The 21,758-nt window shown below is 41.9% G+C and overlaps 1 protein-coding gene across 5 annotated transcripts in view; it reads left to right on the forward strand.

The window, feature by feature from the left end:
• WWC2 (WW and C2 domain containing 2) overlaps window positions 1-21,758 on the forward strand; it is a 201,601-nt gene that overhangs the window by 76,864 nt on the left and 102,979 nt on the right. For all 5 annotated transcript variants that reach the window (XM_057303533.1, XM_026508558.4, XM_057303535.1 and 2 more), the window contains exon 2: window positions 20,711-20,820. In XM_057303533.1, coding sequence (XP_057159516.1) covers window positions 20,711-20,820 — 110 coding nt within the window. The remainder of the gene's footprint in view (window positions 1-20,710; window positions 20,821-21,758) is intronic.

A 21,758-nucleotide genomic window follows, 5' to 3' on the forward strand; every position in this document is an offset into this window, starting at 1 on the left:
AGACTTTTCATCTCAGAAAATGCCACAGTTTTCTACTCTCATACCTGATTGATATTTTAGCTGGGGATATAATTCCAGGTTAGAAATAATTTGCTCTCAAAAATCTGATAATATTGCTCTGTTGACTTGTAGCTTTCAGTCTTGTGTTTGAGAAATCTGATGACTTTCTGATTCTTTTTTTCCAGTTTTATTAAGAAATAATTGACATACATCATTGTATACGCTTAAGGTATACAGCATGATGGTTTGATTTACGTATTCGTGAAATTATTATAGAAGGTTCAACTAACATCCATTATCTGATAGAGATACAATTAAAAAAAGAAAAATAGTTCCCCTTTGATGAGAATTCTTTGTATTTACTCTCTTAACAACTTTCCCATATATCATACAGAAGTAGTCACCATATTGTACGTTCCATCCCTTGTACTTATTTATCTTATAACTGAGAGTTTGTACCTTTTGACCCCCTTCCTCCAATTCCCCCATGCCTTTGGCCTTTGCAACCACGATCTGATCTTTTTCTGTGAATTTGTTTGTTTTATAAGATTCCACATGTAAGTGAAATCATACAATATTTGTTCTCTGTCTGACTTATTTCATTTAGTATTATATCTTCAAGTTCCATCCATGTTGTTGCAAATGGTTGGGTTTCCTCAATTTTTAAGGCTGAATAATATTCCTTTGTGTGTGTATACCACAGCTTCTTTATCCATTCATCTGTCGATGGACACTTAGGTTGTTTCCGTGTCTTGGCTGTTGTAAAGAATGCTGCTATGAACATGGGTGTGCAAATATCTTTTGGAGTTAGTGTTTTTATTTCCTGTGTATATATTCCCAGAAGTGGAATTGCTGGGTCATATGGTAGCTTTAATTTTAATTTTTTGAGGTTCCTCCATAATGGCTGTACCAATTTATATTACCACCAGCAGTGCACAAGCGTTTTTCTTTCTCCGCGTCTTCAGTATTTGTTACCTGTTGTCTTTTTCATGATGGCCATTCTAACAGGTGTGAGGTAATATCTCATTGTGGTCTTGATTTGCATTTCTCCAGTGATATTGAGTGATGCTGAATATTTTTCTCATGTACCTGTTGGCCTTTCATGTATCTTCTTTGGAAAAATGTCTGTCCAGGTTCTCTACCCATTTTTTAATTGGGCTAATTGTGGTTTGTTTGTTTTTGCTATTTGTATGAGTTCTCCATATATTTTGGATATTAACTCCTTTTCAGGTATATGGTTTACAAATTTTTTTCTCATTCTGTAGGTTGTCTTTTTACTTTGTTGATTGTTTCTTTTGCTATGCAGAAGCTTCCTAGTTTGATGAAATCCTACTTGTTTATTTTTTATTTTGTTGCTTATTTTAGGTGTTGTATCCGAAAATGCATCACCAAGACCCATGTCAAGGAGCTTTGTTCCTATGTTTTCTTCTAGGAGTCTCATGGCTTCAGGGCTTACAGTTAAGTCTGTAATACATTTCAAGTTAATTTTTGTGAGTGGTTTGAGACAGGGTCCAGTTTCATTCTGTGCATGTGAGTATCCAGTTATTTCAGCACCATTTATAGAAGAGACTGTCTTTTCTCCATTGGGTATTTTGGCTTCTTTGTCAAATATTAGTTGGACTTACGTGCTTGGGTTTATCTCTGGGCTCTCAATTCTGTTCCACAGGTTGGTTTGTTTTTATGGCAGTAGATAGTGTTTTGATGATAGAGCCTGAAATCAGGGAGTGTGATGCTTCCTGCTTTTTCTTCTTTTTCAGGATTTCTTTGGCTCTTCAGGGACTCTTGTGGTTCCATATAAATTTTGGGAGTATTTTTTCTACTTGTATAATAAAATGCCATTGGAATCTCGACAGGAATTGCATAGAATCTATAGATGGCTTTTGGCAGTATTGACATTTTAACAAGTAATTCTTCCAGTTCTGTCAACATGAGATACCTTTCTATTTATCTGTGCCTTCTTTGATTTCTTTTATCAGTGTCTTATAATTTTCACAGTAGAGCTCTTTCACCTCCTGGTTAAATTTATTCCTAAGTATTTTATTGTTTTTGATGCTACTATAAATGGGATCCATTTTTTATATTTCTTTTCAGAAATTCTATCGTTAGTGGATAGCCTTTCTGATTCTTGATTTGTCTGGGGGGGGTGTGTTTTGGTGACCTGGTCCCTCTTTGAAACTTTTATAATCTTCTCGTTGCCTCCGTGTTCTAAAATTTTACAATGTTCTGCTTTGATTTAGGACTTTTTTGACCATTGTTTTGAGTGGGCCGTAAACAATCTGGAAACCTATGTCATTTCGTTCAGAGAAATTTTCTTGCACTACATCTTTGATAATGTCTTTCCCCTTCACATGTACCTTGTTTTCTCTCTCTGAAACTCCTGCTTGTCAGATATTAGACCTTCTGGACTGGTCCTCCAATTTTCCTGTCTTTCCCTTCTATTTGTCTTACTGTCTGGGACATTTTCTTGATCTAACTCTTCAATAGATGGGTTCATTTCTGTTCTCATATTGTTTATTTCCAAGAGTTTTAAAATTCTTTCTCCAAATATTTCCTTTATGATGTTCTGTTCTAACTCTTTCAAAGTGCTAATTGAAACTTCTCTAAACAAAATTGAAATTTTCTCCTATTTATTACATTGCCTGTTTCATTGTCTCAGTGTGTTTGTTTTAGATTCTGCTCTTATTTTACAGCCTAGTGTTCTTAACTTCTGTGTTAGACGTAACTAATGCCCGTCATTAACTCCCTCCAGGCACGTGAGAGGATTAACTTCCCTGCTTTAATGTGACTTATTTTGGCCAGTGGATTGTGAACAGAAGTCATGCGCATGTCTTCCCTGCCCACAAGATACATGTAATCTTGGGATGGAGGTGCCACAGTTTCCCGACGTGTGTTCGGGAGGGCTGAGCCATGCTTTAGAGGCCAGCTGCCTGCGGGAGTCATCCAGACTCACTTCAAACTTGCCTTCAGTGGCAAATGGGTGATTGTGTGTTTAGCCACTGAGACTGGCATTGTTTTTTGTTGCAGCACCACCTGGCTTGTGCTGACTGATACAGCCCTCAGTCATACTTAAGAACGAGTCATAAAAAGCTCTTTGGAAGCTCTGTATGTGATGGGTGGGGCTTCTGTATGTGGTGGGGGTGATGTGTAGTGATCTAGCTCAGCCTCTCTATTATGGAACTCCCAGACATTGATGTCAACAGATCTCTTCTCCTGTTCTTTTTAGTTTTCCCGGGAAGACCCCCACCATCTCCTGCCTGGTTAATATAAGCCTAGTTACCAAGATTCTGCAAGCTGAGTAGGGAAAGGGGGCTTGGCAGGCTCCCTGGACAGTATGTAGACTGTCCTTTAATCCTCCTGTTGTCAATGGTGTCTTCCTTCTTTCAGCTGTACCAGCTGCCCGGAAGCCCACAGTCCCTCTCTGTGAGTCTGTCTAAAGAAGAAACCATGGTTCTGACCAGGGTGGGCACAAGCAGGCTGGAGCTCTGACTGCTACTTAACGAACTTCCAACTACTCTTCCCCGGCCATAGCCTAATGTCTGAGTCCTTGACGCTGGAATTCCAGAGCCGCGTAAGGGTTTGCAGTATGAATGGATCAGCTTCTGAGCTTGCTTTCTTGCTGATTTAGGTTTCTTATTTTTCACGTCTGCTAAGCCAGTTACTACTCTGCCATTTGCCTTCCACCACCTCAAATTTTGTTGCACTATTTGTCCATTGACCCACCCTTTGTCTTTTGTGTGTATGCCTTTTTTTCGTCCCCTGTCTGCTATGTCCTAGAGGGTGTGTAGGTAAACACACGCATTGAGTCTATTGTGTTTACTGGAAGTTCCTTAATGAGGGATTTCCCCCCAACATTTTATTATAAAAAATTTCAAACATACAAAAAAGTGAAAACAGTAGAATGAACGCATGTATATTTTCTGCTTAGATCTGACAAGTAACTTATTGCCATATTTGCTTTATCTTTCCTTCCTCTCTTTACATATATGTATATGTTATATTTATATCTGTACTTACCTTTTTTGCTGAAACATTGGAAGGTAAGATATTATGACCCTTCACTACTAAGTTAGTATACATCTTCCCAGAATGAGAATATGCTCTTACACACCATAATACCAATGATTACAACTATGGAAATTTAAAAAAGTTTCTATAATATCACCTGACATCTAATATATTTAAATTACGTTAGTTGTTCCAAGAACTCTTTTATAACCTCTTTTCCCCCCTTAAAAATTGGGACCTAATTGAGATAAACATGCTACATTAGTTGTTATTTCTCTTTTGGACTAAAAGCCAATTCTTCAAACTTTGCGTTTTGCCTTTTTTCTTTTAATTAATCCTGAACAGTACCAGCACTGGTAGAACTGGACAAATAGCTAAGGTGAGGCCCCGATAAGGAGATGTAAGGGAAAGTGTCTGGGAATTGGCTGAATTTTATTTTATAAAGCAATTTTAATGGCTTGTTTTTCTAAATCAGGGGTTACTAATCTAAAAATTTACCAAGCAGTGTGCTTTGCACATTCAGTTCATTACCATTGTAGATAAAGAAGCAATAGTTGTCTTTGCAGTGATGAAGAACTATATTTAGAGCCCTGCCCAGCGCACCCCTGCTTCACCTTGTCCACTTTGCCATTCTGCCTCATGACTTCTGTGTGCTTCAAACTGAGTCGAACCTCAAAGGCCGTGCATTTTTGTTTATGACTGAGGGCTGATCTCTGAAGGTAGTGTAGTTATCAGGCATTCCTGACATTCCATATGTCTAATTTTTAGTGCTTCGAGGACCTGGTGCTACGCCATAGGAAAGTAAAGGGTGAGAGCCCAAGGAGATAGCCCCAGAGAAACTCTTCGAATGAGTTATAAAAATTCAATCTTATGTTAAACTCACAAAGCAAATGCCAGGTATGGAATTGATTTGTAGCATGTTAGTGCCATTTCTTAGGCTGCTTAGGAACATTTCTTAGTTTTCCAATATTTGATTCTTGAAATTCCAACCTGGAGCCTTAAAAAATTCTGTGATTCTTTTGGTTTGTGTGTCAGCTGTACTTGGGGCCAAGATGAGGTGGTTTTCAATGCAGAAGTCTTGTTTCCTGAGAGCGATTCAGTGTGTGGTTGACGGGGTCATCAGCACAGATGTAAGTAGGATTGGCAGAAAGAAAATTTATTGAACGCGTGTTGAATGAACACCCGCCATTGCTGTCGGCACCAAGGACTGCAGTGGTGGACAAGGCAGGTTGTGGGGAGGTAGGAAGAAAGACTGTAGCAATAAACAAGACAAATGAGACATGATAGCAACTTTGAGGAAATCAACTGAGTCATACGATGGGTAGTGATTATTTTAGATAAACTTGTGTATTAGCTCTGCCTAGTTAACAAGAGCCTGCAAACCTCAGTGACTTTTATACAAATGTCTGCTTCTTGTTCATATTATATCAAGTCAACTAAACAATAAAGGAAGAAGTAAAATAGTCACCTAAACTAAAATTCCAAGGGATGTCCCCATGCATGATCTATTAAATTGGTCACTAAAAACATGTGTTTTTAAAAAAATGCAAATTTGTCTCAGTCCAATATACACATATCGCGGAAGAGTCTAATTGGATCCTGATGTCAATAATTTAAAATTATAACCTTTAATAGGAAACGGTTTAACACAAAGAAATTGAAGAAGTAAGTTGTAGAATCTTTGTCAGAAGCTTTAAATGTTTGTTATACTCCTTTGGTGTACGTCAAGGTTCAAGAAAGGCTAAATAATAGAAAGATGTTTCCTTTTTGTAATGAAGACATTATACATAAAACATGTGAATGGATGTTTCCTCCTCTTAATGGAAACATTGTATATAAGATATGTGAACAAGATATATGTGTATAGATACTGTATAGAAACTGACTAGCCAATGTTACCCCTCAAATTTCCAAGTAACATATATGGGTGCAGGCATCGATCTTTTGCAGGTGTATAAACAGTCATCTCTGGAACATTAAGCACGCTTTCCAGCATGTGCTTTTTCTCTGGTATGAGAAACTGCAGGAACACAGACGATGATTGGCTCCTGGACGTCAAAGCTTTCTTTGGAAGCGGTCAGGCATGGTTCCATTTGTGGGCATCAGGTCAGATGTCCCCAGGGTCTTCCCATTCTTGAAGACCTGTACTTAACCTGAGAATCCCTTCTGCACTCGAGGCTCCTGGAAGACCCTCAACAGTCCAGTGCTAGCTACTCCGTTTGGGTCAGTCGTAATGAGACGTCTTTTTTTTTTTTTTTTTTTTTAAGATTTTATTTATTTATTCAACAGAGACAGCCAGCGAGAGAGGGAACACAAGCAGGGGGAGTGGGAGAGGAAGAAGCAGGCTCATAGTGGAGGAGCCTGATGTGGGGCTCGATCCCATAACGCCGGGATCACGCCGAGCCGAAGGCAAATGCTTAACTGCTGTGCCACCCAGGCGCCCCAGTCGTAATGAGACGTCTTAATGCCAGGCCAGGCTCTGCCAGTAGCATCTCCACAGCATCAGAAATTTGTTCAGTGCAGTCCGTCAGGACTGCAGTGCTCACATGGCCAAACCAACACGCATTTATCCAGGCAGGCTTACCAGGGATCCACAGAAACAACACAAGCTTCACATGATGAACAGTGTGACGTTCATTTGCTTTGTCTCTAAATGTAGCAAAATCTGTAGATGTAGACCAGAAAAAAGTAAAAACCAGAGGATAGAAGTGAAGCCCAGATACTTCCCCACAAGTCACCCAAGCTTACTTCTTAAACTTCTCCAGCCGTGAAACTTTGCGGCCCGCTGCATGGTAGTTAGAACCCAAACCCGTGTAACTGAGCACTCCGTTCCTCGGCCCCCACTGCAGGGCTGCAGACCTGGAAACTGGCCACGTCAGGCACCCCGGCCTGGAGTCCCCATCCCCTCGGGAGCGGCCGTCCTGTGAGCGCGTGTAGCTGTGCAGCAAATGCACCTTCGGAGGCGAGCTCTGTGCACCTGTGCCTGAGCAGAATACTTGTCAGTATCTGCCCCGGGGCTCATTCAGGAATGCTCAGTACGGCGTTGTTTTTAGATACAGTTCAGCTGTCCATCGGTACCGGACTGTACTGGAAAGGCTAAATTAACTGTGGTCTAAACCTGCTATAAGAAATGAGATAGCAGCACGAAAGGTCCCAAGTCATATCGTTGGATAAATAACGTAAAGTGCAGAATGGCACATGCAGTGTATTATGTATGTGAACGCTGCAGACAGTTTTCTAGCTATATGCAGAGACAGGTCTGGAAGGGTACACGCTGCACTGGTAATCACGGGGACTCCTGAGGAGAGGGGTGTGGGATTGGGATGCGAGCTGGCCATCAAAGGGAGGTGGAGAACGCGAGCTGTGTGGGTTGAGGTGATGTCTGGGGGTTGAGCCTGCAGGATTTATGATGGGTTGAGTAGGGGAGTTGGGAGGTGAAGGAGAGGGAGGCATCAAGGGTTGTGACTCAAGCCTCTGCGTTGAGGATCATGGCGTCTTCCAAGATGCGTAATCTGGGGAAGGAGTGGGGTTGGGGGAAGGGGGGAAACAGGGGTCAGGGGTTATATTTCATGTGAGTTTAACATTCAGTGTGGCTATGAAACCACCCGCCTACAGAATTATCTACCTGATAATTGATGTTGATAACTGATAATCAGATGTTGGCTTGACGTACACAGGCTCTCCACGCAGAGATGTGGCCCAGCAATCACTCACTCATTGTTTTCTCTAACATCTGTTGAGCACCAAGGGCCATGCTACGTGCTTAGAGAAAAACCGGGAGGGACTTAGTGAACAGAATAGACAAGTAAACTGAAAAAATGTGAACTGTATGAAATATGACCAATTTGAATGGGAAAAATATTTCCCAAACCAGAGCTCCTACCATGCTATTGAATAGTGTCGCTTAGGGAGCAGGATGGCTTGCCTGGGAAGACAGTGCATTCTGAAGGCTCTTTTAAGGAAGCTGAATCTCAAAGGACGACCATAAGGTGAAACTGAGCCAGGACAGAGTGGTGGAAAAGTGGAGGGAAGGAGGGTGTCTTGGTAGAGAGAGCCCACACAGATAAAAGGCCTGTTTCTGCTGCCTGTGCATCAGGCTGACTGGTTTTTCCCTTACTTCGCACGGACTCCTTTAGGTTTTCAGCAGTTGGTCGAGTCGGCATCTGAAGCGCAGATGTCCCGCTTCTGGGCAGTGAAGTCGTGTAGGATTGCCACCCTTTGCCAGCTGACAAACATTACGATTTTCTGGTGTTAATGAGGTTAATAAGCTAATACCTTGTTGGTGTGAGCTGGTTTTTCTCTCTTCTCTGATGTTCAGTGTTTGTAGACCACTGTGCCAGTAACTTGTGCCAACCACGTCATGAAAGTTGGCCCTTCACACTGAGCTTGAAGTCGGATCATTGTTTCTCTCTGAAAAGCTATATTTGTTTGCAGATGCTTATAGCAGCCTTATTCATACTAGCGGAAACAATCCCAATGTCTATAAAGCGGTGAATGGATAAACGAAATGTGTTATATGCATACAGTAGGACACTATTTTGCAATAAAAGGAGCAAACTCTTGACACACAACAATATGGATGTCCCTCAAAAGAACATGCTAAGTAAAAAGCCAGCCATCAGAAACCACAAGTTGTTCGACTCCATTGATCTGAATTCCGGAAAAGGCAAATCTATAGAGACAGAACGTAAATGAGTGGTTGCCTGGGGCAGGAGGTAGGGGTGGGGGGTGGTGACTGCGCCGGGGCACAAGGGGTCGTTTTGGGTTGTAGGAATGTGCCAAGCTTCGATTGCGTGGTGGTTTTCACTCTATACGTTCACTAAAAATTTCTGATTTGCACACTTAAACCATGGGCAGATTTTATGGTATACAAGTTAAACTCAACAACAACTGGGCTTGGGGTTATAAAATTCCAGCATGAGCTGTGACTGCTTCCCATGGTCAGGATGGTGGGAGAGCGACCGTAGTGACAGGGCATTTAGTGTCGTGGAGAAGAGGCTGCACCTGCGTTGACTGTGCCAGGTGGGTTTCCCGGTGGTCCATGGAGAGTCTCATGTAGTGTAGTCAGGAGTACTTAGTGTTCACCAGAACTACCTCCCTGGTGGTAAGTCCGTAATTTTCCGATGGTACAACAAGCAGACACACTCTGAGTTCGTTGGTTTTCGCTCTCACTGGGGAACACTTACATCCAGAGGACAGACAGATGGTCATGGTCACTGGTTATCTGTGAAAGAACTGCTGGGGAACCATGCTTCCCACATCCTGCGAATCCCAGTGCGTGACAGAGGCACTCACTGCTAAAATCTGGTGGCCTGATGAATGCATGAATGGAGTGTGCCTTTGCTGGTAGTTTTATTATTACTTCCTATAGGCTGGAGTGAAAAGACGAGAGAGTGAAGTGGGGTTCCCACCTTCTATTTGAAGTCTGTTGTCTAAGCCTTCTTTCTGTTCCCTGCTTTTGTCCCGTTAAATGTGGGCACACCAAGGCCTTGCCTGGCTCCCTCATGTCATCCGTTACCTGATCTCCCTGTAGTAATTTTAGTCTGTATTTTACCTGCGTGTCCCCCTGGCACCTCACATGCAACATCTTTTAAAGTTAATTAATTCCTGACAATTTTGCTTACCCATGCTGTTGTTACCGTACTCAAACCACAGCATTGTAGACTTTCTCAATTACGTCTTTCTTGTTTAGGGAGTGCATTGTTTCGAGAACACCCCCCAGCTTTTCAGTACCCAGCTCCTACTTTCAAGTACCCATGCCTGGAACCCCACATTTACAGGAGCCTTTTCTCTTCCCTTGCAGCCTCAGATGCTCTTATTTTCCTCACTGCAGCACTCCTGTCCGCCGCCACGTTGCTTTCCTTTCTCCCTGGCCATCGCAGTTGCTTACTACCTGATGGTAAAATGGAAAATTGAGCTGTTTCAGCCCCTCTCCAGTCCAGTGGCTCTCCCCTTGCAGTCAGGGAGGCGTGCGGAGGACCCTCAAACTCTGATTTAGTGGTTTGAGGGGAGGAAGTTGGTAACTTGCATTTCTAGTGAGTTACCAGATGATGCTGACGCTGCTGGTTTAGTCTGTTCGGTGCACTGCTGTTAGGTTCACCTTCCTAAACTAAAATTTGTCCCAATTATGGTACTCCTTGCTGGGGTCTTCACTGGACTAGGATACCGTATTTCCCAAGGTGGGTGTAGGAGAATGGGGACATCGCATTAAGTAAATTTTAGTCATATTATTTTTCTGTTGTAAGGAAAAGGTCAGTCTGGTGCTAGTATGTCTTTAACACCTTTCTAATGCTTATTAATTGCCTTTTTAACAGAGCAAGCTGTAAGCTTAATGCCTCTGTCAGTAATTCTCTGAAATTTATTGCATGATCTTGTTTTCATTGTATTTATTTTTCAATGGCAAGTGTTCAAGAACTACAATTTGAAACACTGGATATAGGAATGGAACTCAGAAGTCATGAAGAATTCTTGTGTATCTTCTAGTGGGTTCATCTTAGCTTCATCTATCATGTGAGATTCTTTTGACTTATCTAGAATTAGTTTGGTTGGAAGGAAGATGCAGGATCTAGCTTTTTTCCCCTAACTGGCAATCCAGTTTTCCCAAGACTACTACTACTACTACTATTATTATTATTATTTTTAGAGCTGGGGAAGGGGCAGAGGACGAAGGTGACAGAGAACCTCAAGCACACTCTCCACTGAGCACGGAGCCCGTCTAGGGGCTTGATCTCACAACCCTGAGATCGTGATCTGCGCCAAAATCAAGAGTCGGCTGCTTAACTGGCTGAGCCACCCAGGTGCCCCCCAGTACTTTTAAATAATCAGTCTTTTACTTATAAACAAGCTTCATGGACCAATATCCTCAGAAAAAAAATATTTGCAACTTGACAAAGGATTAATGCCAACTTGTATTACTACAAATCAATCTGAGGGGCAGACAACACACTTTAAAAAAGGACAAAAGAAAGCAAACATACAGAAAAGTTACAAACCTTACGTAGTAATTATTAGATTTCTCTTCCCCCCAGGACCGTATCAGGCATGGTGGAAGGTGGTCACGGCTGCTCGCTACCATTGTGGATGAGTGCAAATTGGTAATGCCCATGTGGAGGAGAGTATTTATCAGGAGGAAAACATTTAAATGCTAATATGTCTTTAAGATCTCTCTAATGCCTATTGACATTTTTAAATTTTAAAAGTATGTATATTCTTCGACTCACTGCCAGGAATTCATTCTAAAAAATACTTGCACGGCTGAAAATATTTACAAGCATGTACATGGAAGCATTAATTTCTCTTGAAGGAAGTTGAAACCAGTGTCTGTTAATTGGTGATTAGTCAAATAATGGGCTGTAATCCGTTCCATATATGTAGATATTAAAATATTGAGGTAAACGTATAGTTACGCTCATTGAAAAATTTCTAACTTGTATTGCAAACTAAATAAAGACATAGGAAATGCACATGGGATGAGTGTGTTCACACGTTTTGTAATAGCATGTGAATTTATAGATGAACTGAAAAGATACCAAATATGGGAATGTATGTCATTCTATCAGGAAATGAAGGCAGAACTTTACTAATAGTTTATTTTATCTTATGTATTTTTCATGATGAGAATGTATTATATGTGTTTTTTAGGCAAGGCTCAAAAGCATAGTGTATAGTTTATTTAGTTTAATATCAGTCTTGTAAAAATGTGCATAATATGTGCTTCAGTATATGGGTGTATACGTTTATTTAAGAAAAACATAGCCTGGAACGAAACGCACTGTTACCTGGGGTTATCTCTATGTAATAAGGTTGTAGGGGTTAAAAAACATCTTCCTTAGATCTTCCTTAGATTTTGATAAAAGTAATGCAGGACCGTTTTAATCATTGAGTTAGCATCTTTAAGAAAGAGGTTGAATACAGCAAGGGTCTAGCCATCCAGACCGGTGTGCTGTAGGTCAGTTCATTGTTGTCCTGGCTGGAGCACATTCTCCTGAGGGAATCCTCCAGCATCTTCCAGTCCTGGTCCTTGAATTATCTGCGATGGAGTCCATAATAGTTTTGCTCTTTGAGGTAGGAGGTTGAGGTGGTCTTGGTGGGTTTGTTTGTTTGGATAATAATCTGTTAAGCCCTCTTCCTCTCGCCAGCATTCCTACCTTCTTCACTGGCATATCTACTTAAATTCTCAAACTCTTTTCCAAAACCATATAATCCAATGGGCAAACATTTCTTGGTACTTAGGAGAGAAAAGAGGTTCAGGTTCAAGTGTTTGCTGACCACTCTGTTTTCTTCTGTAGGGTAAAATATTTTTAGCTGAATTATTGTAACACCTGTGATTAAGTTCTTTTACCTCTCTGTAACTAAGAATCTTGTTTTCTGTTTAGCTATTCATTTATGATATATAATATAATTATAATAAGCCAAAATAAGTTATAGGACCAGATATTTTGATGCAATATTGAGAGATTTTTCTCCTTTCTTGTCCCATAGTTAAGTATCATCTTATTATCAACTATTCATTAATATATTTATCAATGATCACCTAAATATTAACCTTCATATTATTCTTTTAATAAATGCATTTACTATTACATTTATGTAAATTGAAAATTAAAAAAAACGATAACAGTCCTTCCATAATTGTTTTCATTCCTGTCTTTCTCATCTGCATCCATTCAGTCAACATGGCTTCTAACCTGACGAGGTAGGCATTGTGCTGGGGGTGCAGAGAACAGACTGGGGCCCTGCCTTGGAGAAGCTCGGAGGCTGGTGGCAGAGACCGTGGCTACTAAGACGCCTTAGGTGGCCACTGAGTCTTTGGAGGGGTGGTCCTGTGGGACAGGATTCAGGGAATACTGCATAAGAACAGCATTCCTAGGTTGAATGGAATCAACTTTTTAACGGTTTTCTAATACTGCCAAATTGTTTCTTAAAAGGATTGTGTCAAGTTACAAAATTAGCAGCAACAAATGAAAGTAACTGATTCGTCACATCCTCACCAGAACTGAACTTCATTATGAAGACAAAGCAAAACAAAACAAAAACTCAGTACCCTAACAGGCATAAAATTAAGCCTCACTGTTGTTTTATTTGGCATTTCTTTTTATTAGTGAAGTTGCACATTTTCACATATTTTTATTATTTCACTTCCTCTTGTGAAGGGATCTTCTTCACTTAGAGTCTTGGCATTGTTTGACTTATTACTGTTTTTTAAAAATAGTTTATTGAGGTGAAATTCACATACCACAGAAGGAACCACTTTAAAGTGGCACTTACTACTTTCACACTGTTGTGTGAGTGCCTTTTCTGGTTCTGAAACATTTCTCTCCTTCTAGAATATTCATCCAGCAGCTTCTCCCCATTTGCCCCTCTCCTGAGCTCCTGACAAACCACTTATCTCCTCTCTATCTTTTTGGATTTATTTATACTGGATATTTCATGTGCATGGAATCATACCCTGTGTGACCTTTTGGGGCTGGCTTTACTTGGCCTAATGTTTTGGACGCCCTCCTCACATAGCACGTGTAGGCACTTCATTCCTTTCCGTGGCTGGATAATACTGCGTTGCATGTATCTACCGCACGCAGTTTATCCATTCATCCATGGATGGACATTTGAGGTGTCTCACTCTTTGCTACTGTAGACAGTTGCTGCTGTGAACATGAATTGGCACACGGTGGCTTCAGTACCTCTTTTCAGTTCTTTTGGGGATATACCCAGGAGCACAAATGTGGGGTCATATAGTAATTCTGTGTATAACTGTTGAAGAACTGCCAACTGTTTTCTACAGAGGCTGCACCATTTTACCTTCCCGCCAACAACGTACAGGGCTCCCCTTTTCTCCACGCCCGTGTCAACACTTGTTACTTTCAGTTTGGGGGATGTTCTAATTATAGCCATCCTGATGGGTATGAACTGGTACCTCTTTTGTTTTTTATTTGCATTTTCCTGTTGACTAATTTGCAATTTCCTGTTGACTATTTCGTATGTAGGTGAGAAAATGGAAGAAAAAGTCAGGAACTTATTTTTGAAAATTTTAAATGTTTTTTCAGAAAAAAATGTTTACTTAAAATCAAATGAAGTGACTCCAGTCTGAGAATTAATAAAGCCATTAATTTTGTTTAAACATTTCATAAACATAGTTTTCATCGTTTAGGTATTTCTGAAGCAGAGGCTTCTGCCTACAGTTTCGTTTTTAAGTTGGGTGTGTTTTCCTTTCTCCATCACCTGAGTGGATTAGGGCTGTGATTTGTGGTTTAACCAGTGGTTCTCAAAGTATGGCCCAGGGGCCACAGCGTCCACATCACTTGGGAACTTGTTAGGAACCCCACCTCGATCTACTGAGGCGGAGACTGTGGGGTGGATGGGCCCAAGCAAGCTGGTTAATAAGCCTTCCGGGTGAGTTGGATGTACACTTAGGTTTGAGAGCGACTGCTCGAAACCAACATTTCTAGACTGATCTTACATTAAAGAGCTCCTGTGCGAAATGTAATCCACAATTTTGGCCTTATAGGTACCAACTTTTTTTTTTTTAAGATCTTATTTATTTATTTGTCAGAGAGAAGGAGAGAGTACAAGCAGGGGGAGCAGCAGGCAAAGCAGGCAGAACAGGCAGAGGGAGAAGCAGACTGTCTGCTGAGCAGGGAGCCTGATGTGGAGCTCGATCTCAGGACCCTGGGATCATGACCTGAGCCGAAGGCAGTTGTCCAACCAACTGAGCCACCCAGGCATCCTGCCAACTTTTTTTTTTTTAATAGGCAGAAAATATAAACAATTAAGTCGAATCATTTTATAACCTCCTGTTTCAGAATTGTGTGTATAAATACAGTATTATTTAGAAATTGCAATTCAGTCTACAAATCCTATCAAAAAGATAAGTATTTTTAAAAAGTTACTTTTGATCGTCAGTCCAATCTTTAAAGAACGTAGGAGTTGTGTGTCCCTGATACGTGTCTTTCCTCCTGTCTGTGATTGTACTTGACCTCCCACTCCTTCAGAGCCTCTGTTGTGAAGGTGGACAGTGTGGAAGCCTGCGTAGTGGGGCACGTAGCCTTTGCGGCCTTGCAGGAGCCCTTCGGGCCGTGCGGACGCCCACAGTGTACCCCTCTGCCCAGCGATGCTGCTTCAGCGTCCAGGCCCCTCCCCTCTCTCTCCAGAACTTTTGAAAGGGGCCCCTTTCTTGCTGCTTCTTCCAGAAACTGGTGGAGAGTCAAATCCCTATCAGTAGCTGAACTCACGCTTTAGAGAACAATGACAGCCACACACCACATCATCAGCCCAGTGGCTGGAAACTACAAATGTTGACTAGAAAGAGGTGTGTGTTACCCAGTCATGTGCTTATTGGATTAGAGTTTTTTTTTCCTGCATAGGCTATTCAAATGACACTTATATGTACTTCGCAGGGTTTTAGGAGGATTTCTATGTTTTAAAGCATGTGTGGTACATGGTAAACAGTCAATGTTTTATATTTTTAGTATAATTACGACATGTAAAAGTTGATTTCTTTTTACATAGAATAGTGTAAACATTGACGTTTTTGCAAATAATACAGTTGAATCCCCAACTCAACAGCATAAGCGTTGTGCTCTTTCAGAGGTGAGTCACCCACAAATAATTGCCTTTCAGTCATATATCCATGAAGTAGCTGTAGAATGGGTTAGGTGGCATAGGGAGATTTTGACCGGGTCTCCTAAAGCCCTCCAGATTTAAGATCTCTAGGTTAGAATGAATAAATGGTTAAGAAGTGAACATTAAAGTGGAGGCAAAAGATTTGAGGGAAGGTTTGGCTTTTTTTTTAGGGTGGAGGGATTGAGTATATTTGTAGGCTGAGGGAGAAGAAAATGAACTATTCGAGAAGAGATTCTTACTTGATACTAATTGATGGGATGTATTGCAGAGCAGGGAGAATCGGGTGGGATTATGGACAGGAGATTGGCAGGCTTTTGAGTAGAGAAGGGATATGAGCAATGGTGAGGGAACCAGGCATTTGGGTTCTAGGAGAGCAGGTTTGGGAAACAAGACCGTTGTGTTCAAATATTTGAAAGCCTATCACGTGGAATTAAGATCACACTAGCTCTCTTTGGCACGAAGGGAAAAAACTAGCACCAGTGGGTAAAAGTTAGAGGGAGACCAGACCTCGGGTCACCGCAGAAAAGAACTGTCCCAGAGCCCAAGCAGGTACAAAGATGACATGAACTCAGTCTGGAGAAACAGGCCTGGTTGGGCTCCCCAGTCATGCTCCTCAGCAGCTATGAAACGTTGTGTGAGCCATTTAGATCATGGCGCCCCAGGCTCCTCCTTGACCCGGTGTACTGGGCTCAGGGCTGTCCCTGTCTGGCAGTTCTCCTAATATGGCTCATTTTGAAGAATTTAAGCTACTTTCCTCAAAGGTACAAAGTTAACCTTGTCACCCTCCTCTGAAGTGGTTTGTATAATTTCTCTAAAGAGCCATTTTCTTCTTGGTGCCAGTGTTCACCCTTTCCAGTGATTCCCCCCTTTCTGTCCCTTTGCTGCTTCCCCTGCTAGTATCACGATAGAAACAGATAGACATGTTGAGGGGCCTAATTAACATCATTATAAATTAATATTCTGTCAGGCCTCTAGAAGGACTTCTGGTGTTTTACCCTCCTTTTAAAACGCAGCTCGTGAAGCACATCCTTACTTCCTCCCTGTTGTTGTGGGGCAGTTCGGGGTGTCCGTGTGGGCCGGTCCCATAGCAATGCTGGACGGCTCACAACAGGAACTCTGCTTGACTTAGCTCAACAGTGACAGCGGCAGATGCCACAAAGCAAAACTAACCGGGAAGACCTTCCGCATTCACGCTAAACCATACATTCGGGGGACTTGAATTGTGCCATGAGTTTTATTAACCCGAGAATGGCTTTGTCCGTCGAGTGCCTTTTCTTTCAGTGCAGTTCATACAAACTCAGTGCTTCGGGATTTGTGCCTGCGCGCACACGGCGCTCACCATCACGGAATTGGGAAGAGTAAATCTGTCTGTGTGTGGCAGGCGTCTCATGCCCAAGGACAGGTACCCATGATTGACAGTAAACCCTAAATGCCAGATCATGTGGAAGGATGATACAGTGTCCACAAAGAGAGGAAATACCGTGCAAAGTTCAGATTTTGTATGTGAGCATTGGCAAAGCGCTGCAGTAAACTGGCATTTTCTTCACATTAGTCGCGGTGCAAAAGAAGGCAGTTTTTAAAGCAAAGAGTAATCTCTGGAATTTCGCATAAAGACTCTTGTTAGTTTCAGGCTTTTTGCATGATGTTGCTCCTTTGTGGGGAACCAACAAAAAGCAAACTCCATCCATTTTTACTTCCTTAATATCAAAGGAAAATGGAATGTTTCAGAGATTCCTTGTGCAAAACAAGAGGAAGAAATTTAGAAACTAATCAACATTTCTGCTTACTGTATTTGTTCTAAGTCATATTGTTTCTAATTTTGGAAAGTATCTGTTAACTTCTTTTTCTTTTGTGTTACTTCTTAGTATGTCATAGTATGTTCCCATTTTCAAGATAGCAGCAGAATTGAGTGCTTAATTTTGTTTGATATCTGGGACTGTTATTCTATTTATATCTTGTAATTTGGATAAGAATTAAATTCCAAGATTTTGAAATTTATACATATGTGTTTAATGGTTTTACTTATGGATAGAGTGCGGAGAAAAGATAGATACTTATCCAGGTACAGAAAATAAAGCATCTAATTGATTTTTGAAGTAACACTGCAAAGAAATTTTTATGTTAAAATTTCCAGGAATGGAAACGTCTGAATTTTTTAACTGAGTTCATAATTACACGTATACTTATAGATGTAATTCTAGTCTTAGAACAGTGACGGTTAATAAAATGGTTATTATCTGTTGAGCAATTAATAGGAAAAACTGGATTGTTTCCAAGTGTAGTCAAATTACCATAATTTGTAATCATAACCCATGTTCTGAAGCTTTTGTGACTTCTCATTCTTGGAGTGATAAATATATTCATGTCATACGCTGAAACATGTTGATTTGGTACCAGGATAGCACTTCTGTAATACCACTCTTGTCATTTAAACTTACGTATCCGTGTTTTATTCATTTCTTCAGGATGCATGTGCGTTTTAGGCAGCACTGATAAAGGAGTGAGGGAAAGAGAACAATAATATGCAAGGTAACCTGGCACAGGGGCTTTGTCTAATAATCAGCTTCATCAACGGAGTCAGAGGTCAGTCTTATAGACAGTGTATGAAGACAAGGCCACTTCCTGTGGTAAGGGGATTTTTTGATACAGTGTCTAATTCCTTTGTCAATTTTCCTGGGCAGTTTACGATATAAGATGGAATTTAAGCACAACCAAGAGCAAAGTTCTTTGACTCGGATTGCGTTCAGATTGACTCCAGGTTTGCAAAAGTAAATCGGACGAGTTGCCATGTTATTGGATGCGTTGCCTACCATGTCTGGGGCTCCTTTCACTCATCTAATATATACTGGAGCGCCCCATTCGTCGAGCATTATGCTGTTCAATTCTCTTTTAAGCTTCACAATCCGCCGCCCCCCCCCCCCTTAAGATTGGGAAACGGGTTTTTAAGGTTAGGAACCTGCTCTAGGTTGTGCAGCAGGCAGGTGGAGGACAAGGAATTGAACCCAGCGGGTCTCTGATGCCAAATTTCAAGCTCTTAACTTCTGAGCCACTGGTTCCCAAATTTTCCATAATTACCTGGAAAACTTGATTAAACATGCATTGCTGGGCCCTTGAGTTTCCGATTCTGCAGGCCTCTGCTAGGGCCCAAGAATTTGTTATTTCTAACTGGTGCCTAGATGTTGATGCTGCGGGCCGTGAGGACCGGACCTGGAGAATTACTGCCTGTCTCCATTCCGCTGAAGAACAAATAAGAGAATTTATGCGTTGTGCCTGTACTGATAATCTCTGACATTTGTTCAGATATTTGAAAGCCTATCACGTGGAATTAAGATCACACTAGCTCTCTCTGGCACGAAGGGAAAAAACTAGCACCAGTGGGTAAAAGTTAGAGGGAGACCAGACCTCGGGTCACCGCAGAAAAGAACTGTCCCAGAGCCCAAGCAGGTACAAAGATGACATGAACTCAGTCTGGAGAAACAGGCCTGGTTGGGCTCCCCAGTCATGCTCCTCAGCAGCTATGAAACGTTGCGTGAGCCATTTAGATCATGGCGCCCCAGGCTCCTCCTTGACCCGGTGTACTGGGCTCAGGGCCGTCCCTGTCTGGCAGTTCTCCTAATATGGCTCATTTGAAGAATTTAAGAATTCTCAGACTATTTACCATGTCCTAGACACTGTTATAAGTTAACTCCATTTTAATCTCACATTAATCTTAGGAGGCAGTTAAATTTGTAGGGAGAGGATAAGGGAATGTGATCACCACTTAAAAGAGAGGGAACCTGGGGTGGATGGAGCCTCCCAGTAAGGTGGTCTCCTAGCGCCTCAGGGGCATTGCTGCTGCTTCTCATTATTACTTCCGTCAGCTGAACTGGTTTCAAAGCCCAGTGTCCCCGGAGCTATGGCCAGAACCAGATTTCAGGCTCTGGGAACACTGAGTGAAAAGGAGAGACACTCCCTTGGTTTCATCCAGTGGTGTTTTATGTCTTTGGAGGGTGCTGTTGCTGGTGAGGCCTGGGAAGAAAGGGTTTCCTTCCTTTTCATATAGTTCTCCCAGCATTCTGAAGGGTAGGTGACACTGTCATTCTGATGAATGGTGAGATTCTGGAAGCGGGCTGTATTTCAGTTGAACTATGACATTGTTGATATTCATTAGCATGGATAAACGGGATTCCAGGTGATTCTGTAGGAGCTGTGTCAGTGGTGCCTTTGCACTAAATCAGAAGGTGTGTCAGCGGATGTTGGCCACCCAGCAACAGGGCATTCACTAATCTGTCGTGTTAGCCTGCCCGTGGCTGCTCTAACAGCCAAGGAAAATCTCAGAATCAAAAATGAAGGAAGTGAGAGAGAAAAATCAACCCAAAATTAAGTCTGAAACCCGTACTCTGCTTAGGAAACTGTAGTTTTCCCCTGTTCATTTTAAAGCTTAAAGCATAAGGCAGCTTCAGAAGTTAACATCACGTTGATACATAAATACTTTGTGTGTTTGCTTCCGTTAAAAATTGTGTTGAGTGACTGGTATGTGTAACAGACTTATAAAAATAAAATATACTTGTCCCCCCTGTCAAGGAGAATCCATAGTGGACCTCACATCAAGTAAGTATTCAGTTAATTTATACAAGAGCATCTCGATCTGGAGTTAGTGTAGCCTGATACGTATCTTGTCTTAGTTACTGCTGTGATGATTTCCGTGATGCCAGGAATTGTCCTGGGACAAATTTTTCTTTGCCATGGGAGAGCCATTTAGCTGGACAGCTAGAGCTGGGTCCCAGGCCTCCTTACTGTCAGCTTGGACTTCCTCCTGATTTAGAAGGGCCTTCTTTATTTATTGTATGGATTCATCTCCCAGTCCTAAGCTGTGAAATTTGCAAAAGGTATTATGACTTATTGTTACTTTTTTGGATTTTCATCTGTTTTATCCTTGTATTTTTTTCCTTTAAGATTTCAAACACAGCAGTGCCAACTCAAGACACAATCAAGAACAAAAGGGAAATGCCCCCTAGACACATCTCTGCTTGTGGTTTGGGTGCTGAATGTTGGCCTGTATGTTTCAATGAAAGAATCACCTGTGCGTTATTCTGGTGTGTTGCAGGTTAACGAAGCCCTTGTCGTTTGCGGACTGTGTTGGGGATGAACTGCCGTGGGGATGGGAAGCAGGGTTTGACCCGCAGATTGGCGTCTACTACATCGATCACGTCAACAGTAAGTTTTTCTTTTTTGTAAAAGTAACACTCCCCCCCCCAATCTAGAATCGTTAAAAGCGTAAACCCTCTACAAAGTGAATTTCTTTATTTTAAACTCCACTTTCTCAGTGACTAATATTACCTGAAATGCCTGTTTTGGAATCTGGGGCATGTATGTACGTTGGGCTTAGGAGGGCAGAGACGGAGAAATGAATCTGTGTGTGTGTCTGTCTGCCTGGTGGGAGGGGAGTGTTCTCGAGCGCAGGTGTGGGGGCCAGTGGAGACTGTGAACCGTGAGGCTCCTCATCCCGTGACCACTGCCCTTCAGAGTGAGGTTGCTCCTTTTCTTGTCCTTGCCACGGGCAGAGTCAGGCATGCTGGGCATGCGTGCAGCCAGGTCCCGTGGCTGCGTGGGTGCTGTGGTGGGGAGGGGAAGGTTTGACATCAGCACCTCTAGAAGATGCCGCTGTACCTCAGAAAAGACCTAAACCCTTGTTTCGTTTTGTTTCCTGATTTCTTTGTGGTTGCAAGGGGAGCACCTCTCACTTTAACAGCTTTTTAATCTGTCGGATCGCTGGCGTGGTAGGTCTAGGGCAGATTGCTGTGGCCATGAATAACTTTTCAAAACACATACTCAAAGTATTATTTATATGTCTCTGTGTGTGTGTGTTTATATTTATGTTTGGCTCCCTGCTCACCCCTTTAAAAAATTTATTCAGATGAATGCATGAATTCACTGATACTCATTTTGCTTATTTCACTTAAAAATGAGGATTTTGAGAGGCGCCGGGATGGCTCAGTTGGTTAAGTGTCAGCCTTCAGCTCAGGGCATGATCTCAGGGTCCTGGGATTGAGCCCCAAATGGGGCTCCCTGCTCAGTGGGGAGCCTGCTTCTCCCTTTCTTCCCAGCTTGTGTTCTCTCTCGCTCTCTCTCTCAAGTGAATAAATAAAATCTTT

Source organism: Ursus arctos, unplaced genomic scaffold (genome assembly GCF_023065955.2).
Source record: "Ursus arctos isolate Adak ecotype North America unplaced genomic scaffold, UrsArc2.0 scaffold_27, whole genome shotgun sequence".
Taxonomy (NCBI): Eukaryota; Metazoa; Chordata; class Mammalia; order Carnivora; family Ursidae; genus Ursus; species Ursus arctos.